This window comes from Abramis brama, assembly GCF_963993115.1.
Source record: "Abramis brama genome assembly, chromosome: 12".
Taxonomy (NCBI): domain Eukaryota; kingdom Metazoa; phylum Chordata; class Actinopteri; order Cypriniformes; family Leuciscidae; genus Abramis; species Abramis brama.
The window spans coordinates 4512285-4530087 of NC_139974.1; the positions used below are offsets into that span (position 1 = coordinate 4512285).

The 17803-nt window shown below is 46.4% G+C and overlaps 1 protein-coding gene across 2 annotated transcripts in view; it reads left to right on the plus strand.

Annotated features, from left to right (window-relative positions):
- LOC311093944 (protein NLRC3-like) overlaps positions 1-17803 on the plus strand; it is a 40523-nt gene that overhangs the window by 7719 nt on the left and 15001 nt on the right. The window contains exon 6 of one of the 2 annotated variants that reach the window (XM_084131634.1): positions 15222-16991. In XM_084131634.1, the coding sequence (XP_083987760.1) occupies positions 15222-16991 (1770 nt within the window). The remainder of the gene's footprint in view (positions 1-15221; positions 16992-17803) is intronic. The other variant, XM_084131635.1, reaches the window with a different exon arrangement.

The following is a 17803-nucleotide window of genomic DNA, read 5'->3' on the forward strand; positions in this document are numbered from 1 at the left end:
TCCCCCAGAGTGTCGAGCAGACCTGAAGTTGTGCTTTTACACACAAGCAGCGGCTGGCTAACAACAGAGGGGTCTCAAACTTTCCGGAGAAAGAAGAGTTGACCGGCGAGCCGACGTGGTCATGTTCCCGTGCGAGAACATGAACCACCCACGAACACAGTCTCACATGTTTCCCAGGCAAGCGAGACAGTGATCGTGGCCATCAGTGAGGACAGGAAACGACCGCAAACAGAAACACACGGGTGGAATGTCATCTTTAGAAAGACGCAACTCACACCCATGTAAGCTCTTTCAGGGAAATACTCTCCTTGGTACTGAAGCATGCAGGGGAACGGTCGCAGGAACGGAACGGACACAGACAGGAATATGCAACCTGACGTGCGCTGTCTCTCTTCACGGCGGTCTTACCAGCCATAAGAACGACTATTCAGCGCTCTTGGCGCACCGTTACCAGCTGTGAAAACAGCTTTTTTGTTTTGCTCAGTCAGTAACACAAAAACAAAAGAGAGAGAAAAAGAAAGTCGACCCCAATGCTGCGCTGTATCGCCCGCACCAGACACGAGAGATCATCTTGAAGAGCTTGCTCGTTGTTTGATCACTCAGTAGATTAAACAGCATCGAAACGCTCGGCTCCGAAGCAAAAAGCTGAAGTGCAATCGCACCAGCTGCTCGTTAAATACCCGCGCTGCGAGGCTGCACAGCTGATGCAAATGATTGCACGCCAATATGCATTGGCTCGTTTAGTTTCACTCGAAGTAGATTGGCCTCTCTAGCGAGATTCCTATTCGTCGTTCACCACGACGTACGTCATAGTGACCGAACGATAGGGAACACTCATGCAGTCTTGCTGTTGGTCTGAATATCAGCATGATTTTTAGGGGTGGTTATAAATATAGATTTTCTTATGCATTACATTCTTCATTTGAACAATCTGAAGATCATTTACCAAGATTGATCTTTTAATCTATTTGTAAAGTTTTGAATGTTTGGTTCAGGAAGTGTGCTACCAGGATGGTGTGTCCATTAAAACACAGGGGTCCAGTACTCAGTCCATACCCATTTATTGTAACAGATCGTGAATCAGGCCATAACGTAGGATAGGAATCTGATATAGAGTTGTATGTGGTTTATTGTCAGGAACACATCAACTCTACAAAAGGTTCTCATTAGGAGAGAAAGAACGGACAGTCTGCTTCCATTGCATCTGGCACACACCAACACACCAAACACTAGTGATTAAGTGCACCTGAGGAGACTTAGCTCCTCCCCTGACTAGCTATGTCATGTGATCCATAGGAATTCTCAACAGCCGCCCCCAAATGTGTAAACATTTGACCCTAGAGAATTCTGTACAATTATTAATTCAATTCATCTGAAAACTTAGTAAGGACCACCAGACGACTGACTAGGCGTATATAGCGTTTCCCTTCAATGAGAACCTCCACAACCCTTATCCTGCCATCAGGACTTGGCAAGATCTATGTGACAGTTCCTATAGGCCATAGTCCCAGTGGAAGCTGCAGGTCAACGACCAAAACTACAGCATCACATGAAATCGAATTTCCCTCCTGCATCCACTTCTGACAACTTTGAAGGGAAGGAAGATTGGGAAACTTGACCAGAATCTATCAGACAGAACTTGACTATGCCTCCACTTTCTATGTGAAAGTATTTCAGAATCAGCATACATTACTTGAGCCAGTGAAGCATCTTGCCGCCCCATCAACAGTATATTCGGAGTTATGGGATCAGGGTCCGATATATTAGATGTCACATATCCAAGAGGTTTTAAGTACAAGCTTTCAGTCAACTTCCCATCCTCTTCAGCTGGGACAGAGACGGACTCCTCAGCGGGGACAGGGACGGACTCCTCAGCGGGGACAGGGACGGACTCCTCAGCGGGAACAGGGACGGACTCTTCAGCTGGGACAGGGACGGACTCCTCAGCGGGGACAGGGACGGACTCCTCAGCGGGGACAGGGACGGACTCCTCAGCTGGGACAGGGACGGACTCCTCAGCGGGAACAGGGACGGACTCCTCAGCTGGGACAGGGACGGACTCCTCAGCTGGGACAGGGACGGACTCTTCAGCTGGGACAGGGACGGACTCTTCAGCTGGGACAAGGACGGACTCCTCAGCTGGGACAGGGACGGACTCCTCAGCTGGGACAGGGACGGACTCTTCAGCTGGGACAGGGACGGACTCTTCAGCGGGAACAGGGACGGACTCTTCAGCTGGGACAGGGACGGACTCCTCAGCGGGAACAGGGACGGACTCTTCAGCTGGGACAGGGACGGACTCCTCAGCGGGGACAGGGACGGACACTTCAGCTGGGACAGGGACGGACTCTTCAGCTGGGACAGGGACGGACTCTTCAGCTGGGACAGGGACGGACTCCTCAGCTAGGACAGGGACGGATTCCTCTTCCCAATTCCCATCTACCACAGCAGAAAACTGATGACTTGGATAAACAAAAGAACCATAAGGGGGATATAATGCAGGAGGAGGAAAGGGTACTAGATAATTTGAAAACATCCATGGGGAAAATCTATTGCCTTGCCCATTGGCTGGATAGACTGGATACGATCGCTGTTGGATTAAGGACCAAGGCGGAACATTGCCAAACTGAGTTGGATTTCTACTCATTCCAGGAAGATTCTCAGAGGACTGGGACTGAGAGTGAACATGCCGTGTAACAACAGGTTCCGTTAACGTTTGTGCCTCAGGCAGCCGTAGAGAGCAAGGCTCTAATGATCCTTCTTGTGGCAATGGTGTAGGCAGCATAGATCTTGGTGGAGGAGGGAGAGTACTTTGTCTACTGAGTTGAGGAGGTGATGTAGGTGGATCAATATCATATCGGTTTGCCTTATGTTGTCTTAGGCATTCACCCAATTCATGAACAAGAGATGCTCTAGAATTGTCATCCTCTTGATTATGTTTAACAACAGGAGATGTTGTCCTAGAACTCTGTTTTGAACTGATCGAAAAGGAAGAGTTTCGACTTCTTGATCTCATTCTCTGGCTCAGTTCTGACAACATTTCTTTTATTTGCTGTACATCTTCGGCAAGATCCCTCACCTCAGCCTGAGTTTCAGATATGGCAGCTCTTGGTGATACTTCCCGAAGCACATGATCAGAAGTGGTTTGTCCCTGGGTGCAAGCTGGTGTTCTTGACTGAGTCAATAAATAATCTTGATGCCATCTAGGGGGGTTTGAGATCCGTTTAGGTCTCTTAAAATCATCTTGATCCATCCTAGCAGCCTCTCCGGCTCGAAGGACCATGTAAAGTTTTGAATGTTTGGTTCAGGAAATGTGCTACCAGGATGGTGTGTCCATTAAAACACAGGGGTCCAGTACTCAGTCCATACCCATTTATTGTAACAGATCGTGAATCAGGCCATAACGTAGGATAGGAATCTGATATAGAGTTGTATGTGGTTTATTGTCAGGAACACATCAACTCTACAAAAGGTTCTCATTAGGAGAGAAAGAACGGACAGTCTGCTTCCATTGCATCTGGCACACACCAACACACCAAACACTAGTGATTAAGTGCACCTGAGGAGACTTAGCTCCTCCCCTGACTAGCTATGTCATGTGATCCATAGGAATTCTCAACACTATTCTTTTTTCAGTTGATTAGTAAATAAAACTTTTCTAAAAGTTCACTTATCGCACTATGTTACTTTTCTTACATTTTGTAAACAGGGTGTACACTTTCAAATTCGTTTAATTTAATCATAAAATACAAATATGTTTTGCCGCTCTTTAATGTGGCATGACAGATTCTTTATCAGACGCTTTATCAACCCTTCGTTTAAACAGCAGCAAGAACAAATCATATATTTATTGCTAGTTATAGCATGAAATAAACATGAATGAACCATGAACACAAGAATATATGTTGAAATATACAGTACAACTCACTGAAATATGTTTCAACCATGGAGAGATAAAACAGCTTGTGAACCAAGTAACATTACATTTAACTCAGAAAAGTTATACAGTGGTCATACAGTAGTTCAATAGTAAGCTAGAAAGAACACTAGAGAGTTATGTTCTTAACCTATTAGGGATGTATGCATTATTTAATGTATGTTTAAATCTGTTTCAGTTATATTCTTAATTAAAAATACAGTAATATAATAAAATAATTGCAAATAATTAAAAATTAGAAACTCAAACTAAAATGTGTTTGCGTCAAAGTGTGAAAATTATGAATCAGGTCACATTTCTATTTCTATTAAAAAGAGTTAATTGTTACCATCAGTATTTCAAAGACTTTCACAGTCTATCAACTCTTTCAGGAAGATCAGGAGCTGCAGGTTATGTGAGTTTATTAAACCGGCCTACAGATTTTCAGATTAAATTAAATGTTGATTTATTTTGTGAATTCATTTGGAATTCAATAATATGGACATTGTTGCTAATTTTTACCTTTAATATTATAGTAATGATCCAAGTGAAGCAGGTCAACTGTATAGTTTACTGCATTAGTTGAGAGGTTCTCTTACGAGAGTTCTCTCGTACTGCGTTCGTAGAACGCTGCGGGAAAAGGTCTCTTTTCACGAAACACTGAAGCAAAATTATCCTTAATTTTCATAAATGTAAAACGCATTGCAGCAGTGCACAGCTATGGCGAGACGGCTCGCTCGCTCATAGGCTGTTCTGCGGCAACTGCATTAGCCTATCGAGCGAGGGCTGATGCAATGTCAGACCAATGAGAGCGCTTCGCGCGCTCCTCGCCACATCCCGCCGAAACGGGTGTGGCAGTCCCCTATAAAAGGAGCTCGAGTAGGCTGATTCAACTGATTTTCATCTCTTCAGCGAAGCGCACGCATCGCTGGATCACGAAGAAGCTAACGCCGTCGAGAACAAGCATCTCAGCGGGACGAGCCCTTGAAGCTGCTGGCCTTCGCCGCCTTCTACAAGCCGTACCTGCTGCGCTTTCCGGCGCTACATATCCTTTTCTGCTCTGTTTGTGTGTGTGTGTATTGTGTTCTCCGAACACTCACCCTCTAAAAGAGCCGCGTCTTTTTCAAGATGCCATCCTGTGGTTCGTGCCGAGCCCCACTCTCCGAGGGAGACCGCCATGTCATCTGCATCTCCTGCCTGGGTGAGGCTCACGCAGCGCTCGCTCTCGCTGACGGCGGCTGCCCTCACTGCGAGCTTCTGCCGATGGTGACTCTGAGGACTCGCCTCGCGCACTTCTCCGAGCCTGCACGCCCTGCCGCGATGCCGCGCCGTAAAAAGCGCCGCTCGCAACGGGCCCCTGAACCAGTCTCTTCCCGACAAAGCTCGCCGGTTCGCCCGCCTGCTTCGCCAGCTTCCCCCGAAGCACTTCCCAGTACACAGCGACCGCAGTCTGCCGCCGCTTCATCTGAGGGAGCCGCTTCTGAAGCTGAGTCGGTGGAGAAAGATTCCTGCTCTCTGCTAGCATCGGGCAGTGAGGATTGGGCGAGCTCTGCGGATCTCACGCCTCCTGCTTGTAAGCCCTCGGCTAGAGCTAGCATCGAGAGGGAGCTCATGCGGGTACTCGCGCTGGCCGCGGCGAGCCTCGGCCTCGAGTGGTCTGCACCGAAGCTCCCCTCTCGCACCCGGCTGGATGGTAGCTTCCTCCCTGGCGAGCGTACTTCTCCGGAGTCTAAGCCCGCACCCTTTCTTCCTGAGCTTCACGAAGAAGTGGCTAAGGCCTGGAACGCTCCGTTTTCCGCACGGACACGATCCTCGGTTTCGCCAGCTTTCGCTTCCGTGGATGGTGCTCAGGACCGAGGCTACCTCTCTCTTCCGCCGGTGGAACAGGCGATAGCGACCCACCTTTGTCCGCCCTCTGCTGGACGGCGGACTAAACCGGTGTTGCCATCTAAAGCCTGTCGAACTACAGATGGTGGTCAACCAGAATGCCTATTACCGCCGCGCCAGCCGCCGCGGCGAAATTACCGCGGCGAAAATAAACCAGCCGCATTTCAAAGTCGTTCCCGAAATGACCGCCAGGTGGCGCAAAGGGACATTGTGCAAAACAGCAGCAATTGCCGTATTTTAAAATGTAAGTGGGTTAAATAATAGGCATATTTTTCATATATATAAATAGGCCTATTAGGCTACAACAGAATAGAACCAAAGATCAATTTTACAGCTGAAAAAATAGAATCAAAAGTTAAAAATAGAGACGATGTTAGGAGCAATGACGCTGAATATTTTTACTATTCTATTGAGGAATTAGATAAACGAAGAGCTCTCGTGAGCGATACAATTGCACAGTAATTTATAGTGATTTCAAAAGCAGTCCTTAAAAAAAAAAAAAATTACATGGAGTAGTGTGGCATAATTTTTGAGAGATTACGCGGAACACGTTTTAGTTAAGATCCTGGTTTCAATGCCCTTAATGTATATAGGCTAGGCTTTAAAAAAAATTCACAACGCGTTTTGAGATTGTTTTGAATTAAACATTGAAGTTTAAAATGTAGTGTTTTGGCACACCAGGCCGAGTGGCGTTACGCATTGTTCAAAAATCAGGTTTTATGTTGAATTGGCGTTAATATTTTTTATTTTTATTTATTAGATTTAGATTTTAGGTTTTGTTAGATTTATTTTTCTCATAACAGCTAAAATAACTTAATATATGCCTTGTCTTCATATGATTTTTATCAATGAACTAGTGTTTTCTGACAGTGTCGACTGCAAAGATGAAGTTGACGATCGCCATATTTGTAGTGAACGCACCTAGAGAGAAATGCACAAAGACATAATCAGAGTAGCCTTTTTTCTTTTTCGTTTTGAATTATTTCGTTTGAAGACATTTCAAGCTTTGTGTATTTGATGTATTTATCATGTCTGTGTGAGGCATACGCTGAGTTTCGTTAAATTAGGAGGATGAGATGCGCTCCAGCTGACGTGCAATGCAAGTGACCTCACGGGCGCCTCTATGATTAGTGTCTGTTTGCTTCTCTTACTTATTGAATCCAGACAATTGGGTGATGAAAAAATGATTAAAATTAAGATACAATTTATAGAAAACGAAATTCACTTTTAAAAAAAGGTTTCTACTAAACAAAACTTAATGAAGTGGTCAAAATCATGTCTGACCCACTCCATATCCATCTCTCGATATAATGCATCTTATCTTACTCATGCTGTTCACTTTTCATATTCAACATAGATGGAAAAAAATAACATTATAATATTTTAACAAATATGATACTAAATGAGATTATTTAATGTCTACAACAGTATAGTAGGCCTATAGACTCTATTTGTACAAATTGCTGCACGTTAATGTAATTAAATGAAACCTTGTAACGAATTCACACTGTAGACTGTGTACAGTTGAGACACCTTAAATAACTTGCGTTCGCAGCAAGCACAAGTTGTGATTTTTGCTGTGCACTTGCATATAAGTGTCAGCTGGGAAGGAAATATAGAGACCAGACCTCTTGGAACTTTAATTGAATACATAGCGTTGGTAAAGCATACTGAAATTACATCCCTACAAATGTATTAGGCCCTACTGAAAATAAATGTATCGAATTTAAGCAAAGTAGCCTAAATGTTAAGACTGTAAGACCCTTTGCTTTTTTACGTAGCCTATAAAGGACTCTTATAGCCGACTTTGTGTTAATTTAATTTGTAGAGGATTTTTTAACTCAAACATTAACACTGAAATAAATTAAACTAAATTATTGTAATTTTTTGGCACACCACGACGAGTGGCACTATGCATTGTTCTAAAGCCAGGTTTTATTCTGGCATGTTGAATTAGTGTTCAACAAATGCGGCGGCGCGTTCATTTGAATGAAGAGCGTTTCTCGCTCGTGTGAGCGAACACACACTGGAACGTTAGGCCGTATCGCAACGAGTGAATAGTGGCCGAGTGGTTGAACGTACGTTACGATCATTTAGATGACACGGGTTCGAATCCAGAACTAACTTGGACTACTGGTTTTTTTATATTAGCCTATTAATGCATTTTATAGTCTATTGTTGATGCAGAGAGATTTGTCTTCTAAAACATTTTTTTTTGCCTATTTACAAAATAAAATCGCCATGCATTTCCATTTTACACTAAGGAACAAATATTATACAATGACTTTACTTCTGTAGCCTATAATAATTCATATAGGCCCTATATGACGTTTAAACGACAAACAATAAAATCAGAACCAGTATTCTGTTGCGTTCATGGTTCCAGTGGCAGTAATGCATCCATGGCTTTTCAAAATGTCACAAAGCGTTTTGAGATTGTTTTGAATTAAATATTGAAGTTTATAATTTGTTTGGCACGACGAGTGGCAAACTCTTTGTTTTGTTTTGCAAACTCAGCTAGCCTGTGGGGGGTTTGGAGAAGGCAATACTTTGCTTTATCGTGGGGGTGCAGGACAGAGGTGTTAATGTTCCGTCTTTCATATGGAGAGTGTCGGAGCCAGCCTGATGAGCAGGCAAAGGCAAAATTCTTTTAAGGATTAATCTCAAAATCTCCAAAAGTCCATAGCCTATGTACAGTAGGCCCTATATCTTATTAAATTATATATTGTAGTTTTATTGATTGTATAGGTTTTCCACAAACAATTTAAATTTAGCAGATACAGAGCTCTTTTATTGGCGACCCACCTCGTTTTATTGTAAGGTGAATTCAGCAAGGCATGTTGTATCTTTGAAGGAACAAAAGCTATTTGTTACAGTTTTTTCTTTCGTGATTTGTGTGGATGACACAGAGCGACATATACAGTATTATCAGCTGTATGGTGTTTTTTTACGCTGAAATGCTTAATTTCGAGAAAGACCCGCCGCGCAGTGAGGGAGACCAAACTTACTAAAAAAATATCCATCGCGAGAGAGGCAAAGAAAAACGCCTGTTCTTAATTTATGTTGCTTTGAACTTTTTCCGTTTTGTACCGTTTTAATTTTTTAATTTAGCTGCAATTTCTTTGACAATAGAAATTTAAAATGTTGCAAGAATAGGCCTAAGATTCTGTGTTTCTTATTTTGCATCACAAAGGGAATAAACTCTATCGATGCAACCCTGTTTAAATAAATAAACTGTCCCGACACTTTATTCATATCTTAAAATGTGCGATGGGTTTTCAAACTTAATTAATTTTATTTTTCTTTTACATTTTCATTGTTTATTTTTTAATTGAAAGCAATACTGTATTGAAAGTATTTTTCTGATTTGTTCGATCTGTTTTGAAAAATGTCTTCCGTTGATATGGCCGGGTATCACTTTCAGTCATCTCAATCTCGTGAATGATTCACACACACAAAAAAATAATTTAGCAGATTAAAGACGAGCTTCATCATCTTCATTTTCTGGTGCAATCGGCTGACAGTCTTCCTTCATCAGATGTGTCGTCTTTGCAGCGGGAATGTAGCAAATTTATGTTGTAATGTACAATTGATAATTAAACAAGATGATTGACTTTAATAAACAGATAGCCTACATATTTAAGCATCAACAACACTGTCGGCTACACTGAGATTCGATCTCAGATCGTTTGAAGCCCCGAGAGGCTCTTGTTAATGCTTTGACCACAGAGCTACCGTCTGAATCGCCAACGTCTACTATTTTCTCTGTTTTAAAAGTTTGGAACATGTAAGGCTATATTTAGTTCTGAATATAACAAAGAATGCTTAAACCGACTACATCGGTTAGGAGCTGCAAGTCCTGAAAATGTTTTAATTTCACGGTAAATTATTTTAATTTATTTCACTGTTATGTTTCAGTTAATAAATCTACAAACACATTAAAATAACACGAAGAAAATGACAAGTAACCTATTGACATAGCCTTTCTAAATTATAGAAAAACTGGGCACACAATGTTAACGTGTGTCTACTTTGTTTAAATTTAATGAATTTGAATTCGTTTAACCACAATATTTATCTTGAATTTATCTGTGACCTCAGCTCAAATTACTGCCGCGGCAGATTACGTCATAAAGAGAATAAACTGACACTTTTAAAAGTCTGTGATTACAGCGCCACTCAGCGGTAAAAGGCAGCAAATACACATCCCAATTTTGCCGCCGCGGGAACGGCGGCGGTAAAAGTCTCATTCTGGTTGACCACCATCTGTACGTCGACGCTGCTCGCGCGGATCTTCTCCGCCGCTGGGCAGGCTGCATCGGCTCTACACACCATGGCCACGCTACAGATCTTTCAGGGCGATCTCCTCCGTCGACTGGACGAGATAGGACCTGAGGATGTCTGCATCGCGGACCTGAGAAGCGCGTCGGATCTCTCCCTCCGCGCTACAAAGGCTGCAGCACAGGCCGTGGGACGGTGTATGGCTTCCGCTACCGTAGCAGAAAGGCATCTCTGGCTGACGCTCACGGAAATGGGTGACTCAGAGCGCAGCGCGTTCCTCGACGCCCCGCTTTCCCCCGCTGGCCTCTTCGGATCTTCTCTCTCCGAGTTCGTGGAGAGATTTTCCGAAGCCCAGAAAGCGTCTCAGGCTTTTAAGCACTTCTTGCCGAAGCGCTCCAGCTCTACAGCGGCCCGTGATAAACCGGCCTCACGGAGCTCTCAGCCTCAGCCCCCGCCTTCTGCATCCTCTTCACAGCGACAGCAGCGCAGCTCTCAGCCCCGCTCTCGCTCTACCAGCCGCCGCCCCACACGACGCGGGCCGCGGCCGAGGATCACTTTGAAGCCGGAAGCCCCAAAGAAGTCCTAGCACGCCTAGGAAAGCGCAGGTGTGTAAGCCCCGTTGCGGCCGGGCCCTCACCAAAGCGCACCGCTGTCTCAGTCCCAAGATTTGCGACTGCTTCAGTGTTTTCTGCAGTACACAAGCCCGCACAGCTGCCCGCTTGCCTGCACACAAAAGCCGTTTTTACGGCTACCCAGATAAATCCCGAAAAGAGTGTATTTTCTGGTGTCCCGGCCACGGCCGATGGTGCTATAAACGTAGTGCTGATGCCCACTCCTTTGTGCCCATCCCTACACAAAAGCACAGCCCCGCACACGGGGCCCGCGCTCATAAGATCGACTCAGGTCGATCGCGCTCTAAACATAGTCAAAGTGCCCACTTCCCAGTGCCCACAAACACTATGTCTGGCAGATCACAGTCTCCCCGTAAAAGCGGGATCTGTGCGCGCCCGCGCTGCTCACACAGACAGCGCGACCAAAGCAGTGAACGTGCCCGGTCCCCGCCCACGTCCACCTGCAGGCTACATGAGTCCCATGCGACCTTCTCAGACCTCCCTCGCTCAGTTAAGCACTGTAACGCGGTCGAGGATGAGCGCTATGCCCGCTGTATTAAGCGCGCTCCCCGCCTCATATGTCACAGGCGTAACGCCTATGTTATCGCACCCCGAAGCACCACTGCCGCACTGCGGACAGAGCGAGCTTCGCATTCAGCCCCTGGCCGGCCATGCAGATGCGTGGGCCGCGCTTCCAGGGGTTTCAGACTGGGTGCTAGACATTATAAAGAGAGGCTTCTCGCTACAGTTTTGCCGACGCCCTCCCCGCTTCACAGCGCGCGTCGAAACCACGGTGAATTCAGAAGCAGCACACCTGCTTCGCGCCGAAATATCAAAACTGTTGAGCAAAGGGGCGGTACAGCTTGTACCCCCAGCTCAAAGCGAAAGGGGGCTATACAGCAGATACTTTCTAGTCCCGAAAAAGGACGGAGGTATCAGACCCATTCTGGATCTAAGACAACTAAACAGAGCTTTAGTGAAACGCAGTTTCAAAATGCTCACGACCAGAAAAATCCTCGCGCATATTCGCCGAGAAGACTGGTTTATGTCGATAGATCTGAAAGACGCGTATTTCCAGATACAGATAGCGTCACGTCACAGGCGATTCTTGAGATTCGCCTTCGAGGGTCGGGCATACCAGTACACAGTCCTGCCTTTCGGCTTGTCCCTGGCACCTCGTACGTTTACGAAATGCATGGACGCAGCGCTCGCCCCCCTCAAACTCAGAGGCATGCGAGTGCTGAACTATTTGGACGACTGGCTGATCATAGCTCAATCGCGATCACAGCTCGTGGAGCACAGAACCATGTTACTCGATCACCTCGAGAATCTTGGTATTATGATCAATTGGACAAAGAGCTCCCTGAACCCCAGTCAAACTATCTCGTTTCTGGGTGTCGTTCTGGACTCGCAGTCCATGACGGCGCGGCTGTCAACACAGCGCGCGCTGCACATTCAGCACACAGCGAAAGCCTTTCGCTGCGGTGCGACTACCACGCTCAAAAAGTTTCAGAGGTTGCTGGGTCTTATGGCCTCAGCAGCATCGGTTCTCCAGTTGGGCTTGCTTCGCATGCGCCCTCTGCAGTTCTGGCTAAAAGCGCGAGTGCCTCGCAGAGCGTGGGCACTTGGCCGATTACGCCTCAGAGTCGATCAGGACTGCGTGGCAGCCCTGAGACCTTGGGCGGCGAGCGATTGGTACCGTTCGGGTGTAAGCCTGGGGACTCCCTCGAGGGTGAAAGTGGTGTCTACGGACGCATCCACCTCGGGATGGGGAGCGCTGCTCGAGGGCAGACCGTTCTTTGGCCAGTGGTCAGAACGAGAGAAGCTCCATCACATCAACTGCTTAGAAATGCTAGCAGTTCACAACGCGCTGACGCGCTTTTGTCCCCAAATCAAGGACCAGCACGTCGTAGTCCGCTCGGACAACACGGCCGTGGTGTCCTACATAAATCGCCAGGGCGGTCTCAGATCCAATACTCTGTACAGGCTGGCCAAGCTCCTCCTGACATGGGCTCAGCGCAACTTGCGCTCGCTGAGAGCAGTGCATGTGCCTGGGGTCCACAACCTGGGTCCAGACAGACTGTCCAGGAACAACGTTCCCACGGGCGAATGGTCTCTACACCCACAAACAGTCCAGCTGTTGTGGCAGAGATTCGGCAGGGCGGAGGTGGACCTATTCGCGTCCCCAGAAAACGCTCATTGCCCCGTGTTCTTTTCGAAGAACGACAGCGCGCTGTCTCACATGTGGCCGCACTGCCCGCTATACGCGTTTCCCCCAGTCTCCCTCCTGCCTCAGGTATTGGAGCGAGTCAGGGAAGTGAAATGCCCAGTACTGCTTGTAGCACCGTTCTGGCCCAGCCATGCCTGGTTTCCAGCCCTGATGCAGTTAGCAGACTCCGCCCCGTGGCCGATACCTTCGAGGAGAGATCTCCTCTCGCAGGCCAAGGGCGCGATTTGGCACCCACATCCGGAGTTGTGGTCCCTTCACGCGTGGGCGCTCAACGGGTATCCGTTAACCTCACGGAGGGAGTGCTGAATACCATCACTCAGGCTAGAGGATCGTCGACCAGGCGGCTTTATGCCTCGAAGTGGTCGGTTTTCTCCAGCTGGTGTGCTGCTCGGGGCCTGTCACCCCTCGATTGTGAGGTGACGGAGGTTCTCTCCTTCCTACAAGAGCTGTTGGATAAGGGCAGGTCCCCCTCCACGCTCAAAGTCTATGTGGCGGCTATTGCAGCGTTCTCGACAGCAACGCTAAGCCAGTCACTAGGAAGGAACGATTTAGTCATCCGCTTCCTCAGAGGAGCTAGGAGGCTGAATCCCCCCAGACCTCCTTCAGTCCCGATGTGGGACCTTTCTACGGTCTTGGCGGCCATGAAAGGTCCCCCTTTTGAGCCTATTCAAACTGTCAGCCTCAAACATCTGTCGTTCAAAACAGTGTTTCTGCTGGCCCTAGCTTCAGTGAAGCGCATAGGCGATCTGCACGCGCTCTCTGTGAGCCCAGCGTGCTTAGAGTTTGGGCCTAATGACTCCAAGGTCATACTCAAACCTAGACACGGTTACGTGCCAAAATCCCTCAACACACCGTTTAGGGCTCAGGTTATCTCCCTGTCCGCCCTACCGAGTGAGGAAGGGGACTCGAGCTGTCTTTGCCCCGTTAGGGCTTTAAGAGCTTATGTGTCCCGCTCTGCTGTCTTCAGACAGACTGAGCAGCTCTTTGTCTCGTTCAGCGGTCGTTCCAAGGGAGCAGCTGTTTCGAAACAGAGTCTATCCAGATGGGTAGTTGACGCCATAGCGCTGGCTTACACCACCAAGGGCCTTCAGTGCCCATTGGGCGTGAGACACACTCCACGAGGGGCGTCGCCTCATCGTGGGCCTGGTCTAGCGGGATTTCCTTACAGGAAATATGTATGGCGGCAGGCTGGGCCTCACCGTCTACATTCATAAGGTTTTACAACCTAGAGGTTCCCGCCTTGCAGGCAAAGCTGCTTTCGGTATAGTCGAGTCAGCTGTCTAGCCCGGACACTGATTTCGCAGGCGCACAGCGCCCCGAAAAATTTCTGGGCAGAATTGTGTAAGACCCACATTTCCCACATTAGCCAGGCCTTCCCCTGCCTATGTGACGTTATATCGCGTCTGAGGACGCAACCTTTAAGGGCGGATGTCCCCCCCCCCTTTTTTATCTCCAGACTCTCTGGGTCTACCTGGTGATTATGCACTGTATATCTGGACTGGCTTCCAGTGATCGGTGTCTTATCCCAGCACGCACGGCGTCTTACAAGTGGTTCCCGCAGCGTTCTACGAACGCAGTACGAGAGAACTCTCGTAAGAGAACGTACTCGGTTACTAACGTAACCTCGGTTCTCTCTAGAAGAGGGAACGAGTACTGCGTTCCCTGCCGTGCGCGCGGTTCGCTCTGGTTCGCTTCGGCGATGAAAACCAGTTGAATCAGCCTACTCGAGCTCCTTTTATAGGGGACTGCCACACCCGTTTCGGCGGGATGTGGCGAGGAGCGCGCGAAGCGCTCTCATTGGTCTGACATTGCATCAGCCCTCGCTCGATAGGCTAATGCAGTTGCCGCAGAACAGCCTATGAGCGAGCGAGCCGTCTCGCCATAGCTGTGCACTGCTGCAATGCGTTTTACATTTATGAAAATTAAGGATAATTTTGCTTCAGTGTTTCGTGAAAAGAGACCTTTTCCCGCAGCGTTCTACGAACGCAGTACTCGTTCCCTCTTCTAGAGAGAACCGAGGTTACGTTAGTAACCGAGTACGTTTTTCCCTACAAAATGTACATGTATCTCAAATATGTCCAGATTTAACTGAGAACAGAATCAAATAATTCAATTAATATCAATATCCAATTCCTAGAGACTTGTGCAAATGGCCAAATAACAGTTTTACTGATATATAGACCAACAGCACTGTTGCTTGTGTGATATTGTCTAATTATTTAATTAGAGAGTGTTGTTATTTTACTAAAACTTATCTCTTTAAATTGCAATCTGTCAATATTTCTCTGGTCCAAAGCAGATTTAAATCAGACCTGCTGAAGAAGTTTCAGTGTCTGTATGAAGGAACAGCAAAGCAGGGAAACCCAACACTCCTGAATGAGATCTACACAGAGCTCTACATCACAGAGAGTGAAAGTGGAGAGATCAATAATGAGCATGAGGTGAGACAGATTGAGAAACAATCCAGGAGAGCAGCAACAGAGGACACACCGATCAAATGCAATGACATCTTTAGACCTTTACCTGGACAAGACAAACCCATCAGAACTGTGCTGACAAAGGGAGTCGCTGGCATTGGGAAAACAGTCTCTGTGCAGAAGTTCATTGTGGACTGGGCTGAAGGGAAAGAGAATCAAGACGTCCAGCTCATATTTCCACTTCCTTTCAGAGAGATCAACTTGATGAAGGACAAAACACTCAGTCTTTCAGATCTTCTTCATGGCTTCTTCCGTGAGACAAAAGAAATGGAAATATCCAGTGGTGAATATAAAGTGTTGTTCATCTTTGATGGTCTGGATGAGTGTCGTCTGTCTCTGAACTTTAAGAGCGGAGTGAAACTGTGTAATATATCTGAATCAGCCTCAGTGGACGAGCTGCTGATGAACCTCATTGAGGGGAATCTGCTTCCCTCTGCTCTCATCTGGATCACCTCCAGACCAGCAGCAGCGGATCTCGTCCCCTCTGAGTGTGTCCATCGAGTGACAGAGGTACGAGGCTTCAATGAGCCACAGAAGGAGGAATACTTCAGGAAGAGAATCAGTAAAAAGAGATGGGCTAAAAGAATCATCACACACCTGAAGTCCTCAAGGAGCCTCCACATCATGTGCCACATCCCAGTGTTCTGCTGGATCTCAGCCACTGTTCTAGAGGAGATGTTGAGTGAAGCAGAGAGAAGAGAGATTCCCAAGACTCTCACTCAGATGTACACACACTTCCTGATCATTCAGACCAACATCAAACATGAGAAGGACTATGAGAAGAGAGTGAAAGATGAAGACATGATCCTCAAACTGGGTAAACTGGCTTTCCAGCAGCTTGTGAAAGGCAACCTGATCTTCTATGAGGAAGACCTGAGAGAGTGTGGCATTGATGTGACAGAAGCATCAGTTTACTCAGGATTGTGCACTCAGATCTTCAGAGAGGAGTTGGGCTTGTATCAGGGGAAAGTCTTCTGCTTTGTTCATCTGAGCATCCAGGAACATCTAGCAGCTCTATATGCACACATTTACTTTACAAACGAGAAGAGAAATGTGTTTGACAAAACCAAACAAGGTTTATTTTCTAAAATCTTAAACCAGAAGAAATATCACTCATTATCTGAGCTGCATCAGAGAGCTGTGGATGAGGCTTTACAGAGTAAGACTGGACATCTGGACCTTTTCCTGCGTTTCCTTCTGGGTCTCTCATTGGAGTCCAATCAGACTCTCTTACGAGAACTACTGACACAGACTGGAAGCTGCTCCTACAACAAAGAGGAAACAGTTCAGATCATCAAACAGAAGATCAGGAAGAATCGCTCTCCAGAGAGATCCATCAATCTGTTCCACTGTCTGAATGAACTGGGTGATGATTCTCTGATGCAGGAGATCCAAGATTATCTGACATCTGGAGGAATAGGAGACACCAAACTCTCCTCTTCACAGTGGTCAGCTCTGGTTTATGTGTTGCTGACATCAGAGCAGAATATGGATGTTTTTAATCTAAATCAGTTTATTGGAGCACAAAATACAGCAGATGAAGTTCTTCAGAAGCTGATGCCTGTGGTTAAAGAATCCAGATCAGTTCAGTAAGTCACTCTGACAACAATCATTACACTGATAAAACATGATCATATTTATGATTTTAGGAATGCACTTTCATACCAAAGCAATACTGTAAAATGAGAAATTCATATATGTCTTTAGTAACCCTTTACAATAATAGTACATAAATAATCATATACTAATACCTGAATAAATGGGTTTTTCAACTTGAACTCATGATTAGCTAAGATATTAACTAATCATAAACCAATGTAGAGCTATAGAGAGTGATAGAGAGTCATAAGGATTCACACATGAATAGCAGAAGCCTTAAAGGAATACTTCACCTCTGGAAAGATGAATGTGTATTTAAAATAGGCCATTTATGTAGAAGAAATGTGAAGACATTTTTGAATTTGGAGCTTTCTAGACTGAGAAAAGCCAGAAAATGTATTTTTGGCTTATGTGGGTGAAAGACAACAACTCCCAGAATGCACTTGCTTCGCTGCCCTAGGAGGCCACTCCCAAGCCACGCCTACCGGTTAGAGAGCGCAGTTGAAAACAACAAGGTTAGGCTACTAGTGAGTCTCCGTGACAAGTTTGCCCGGGATTTCGAGATCGCCCAAAATGTCCGGGATTCGGCTTTTGCGTTCCACAGTCGCCATTCATTATGTTTACTGTGGCGAGCAGGACGAGGCTGACGGCCGCGGGAGAACGGCGCGAGGCCGGTGGCGTCATTACTGAGACGCGCCGGTCTCGTATCTCTCACGGAGGAGCGGGAATTTTCTTAGCAATGTTAAAACGCACATCAACCGATCACTTGTTTAGAATTCATGTAAACACTACATTCAGATTC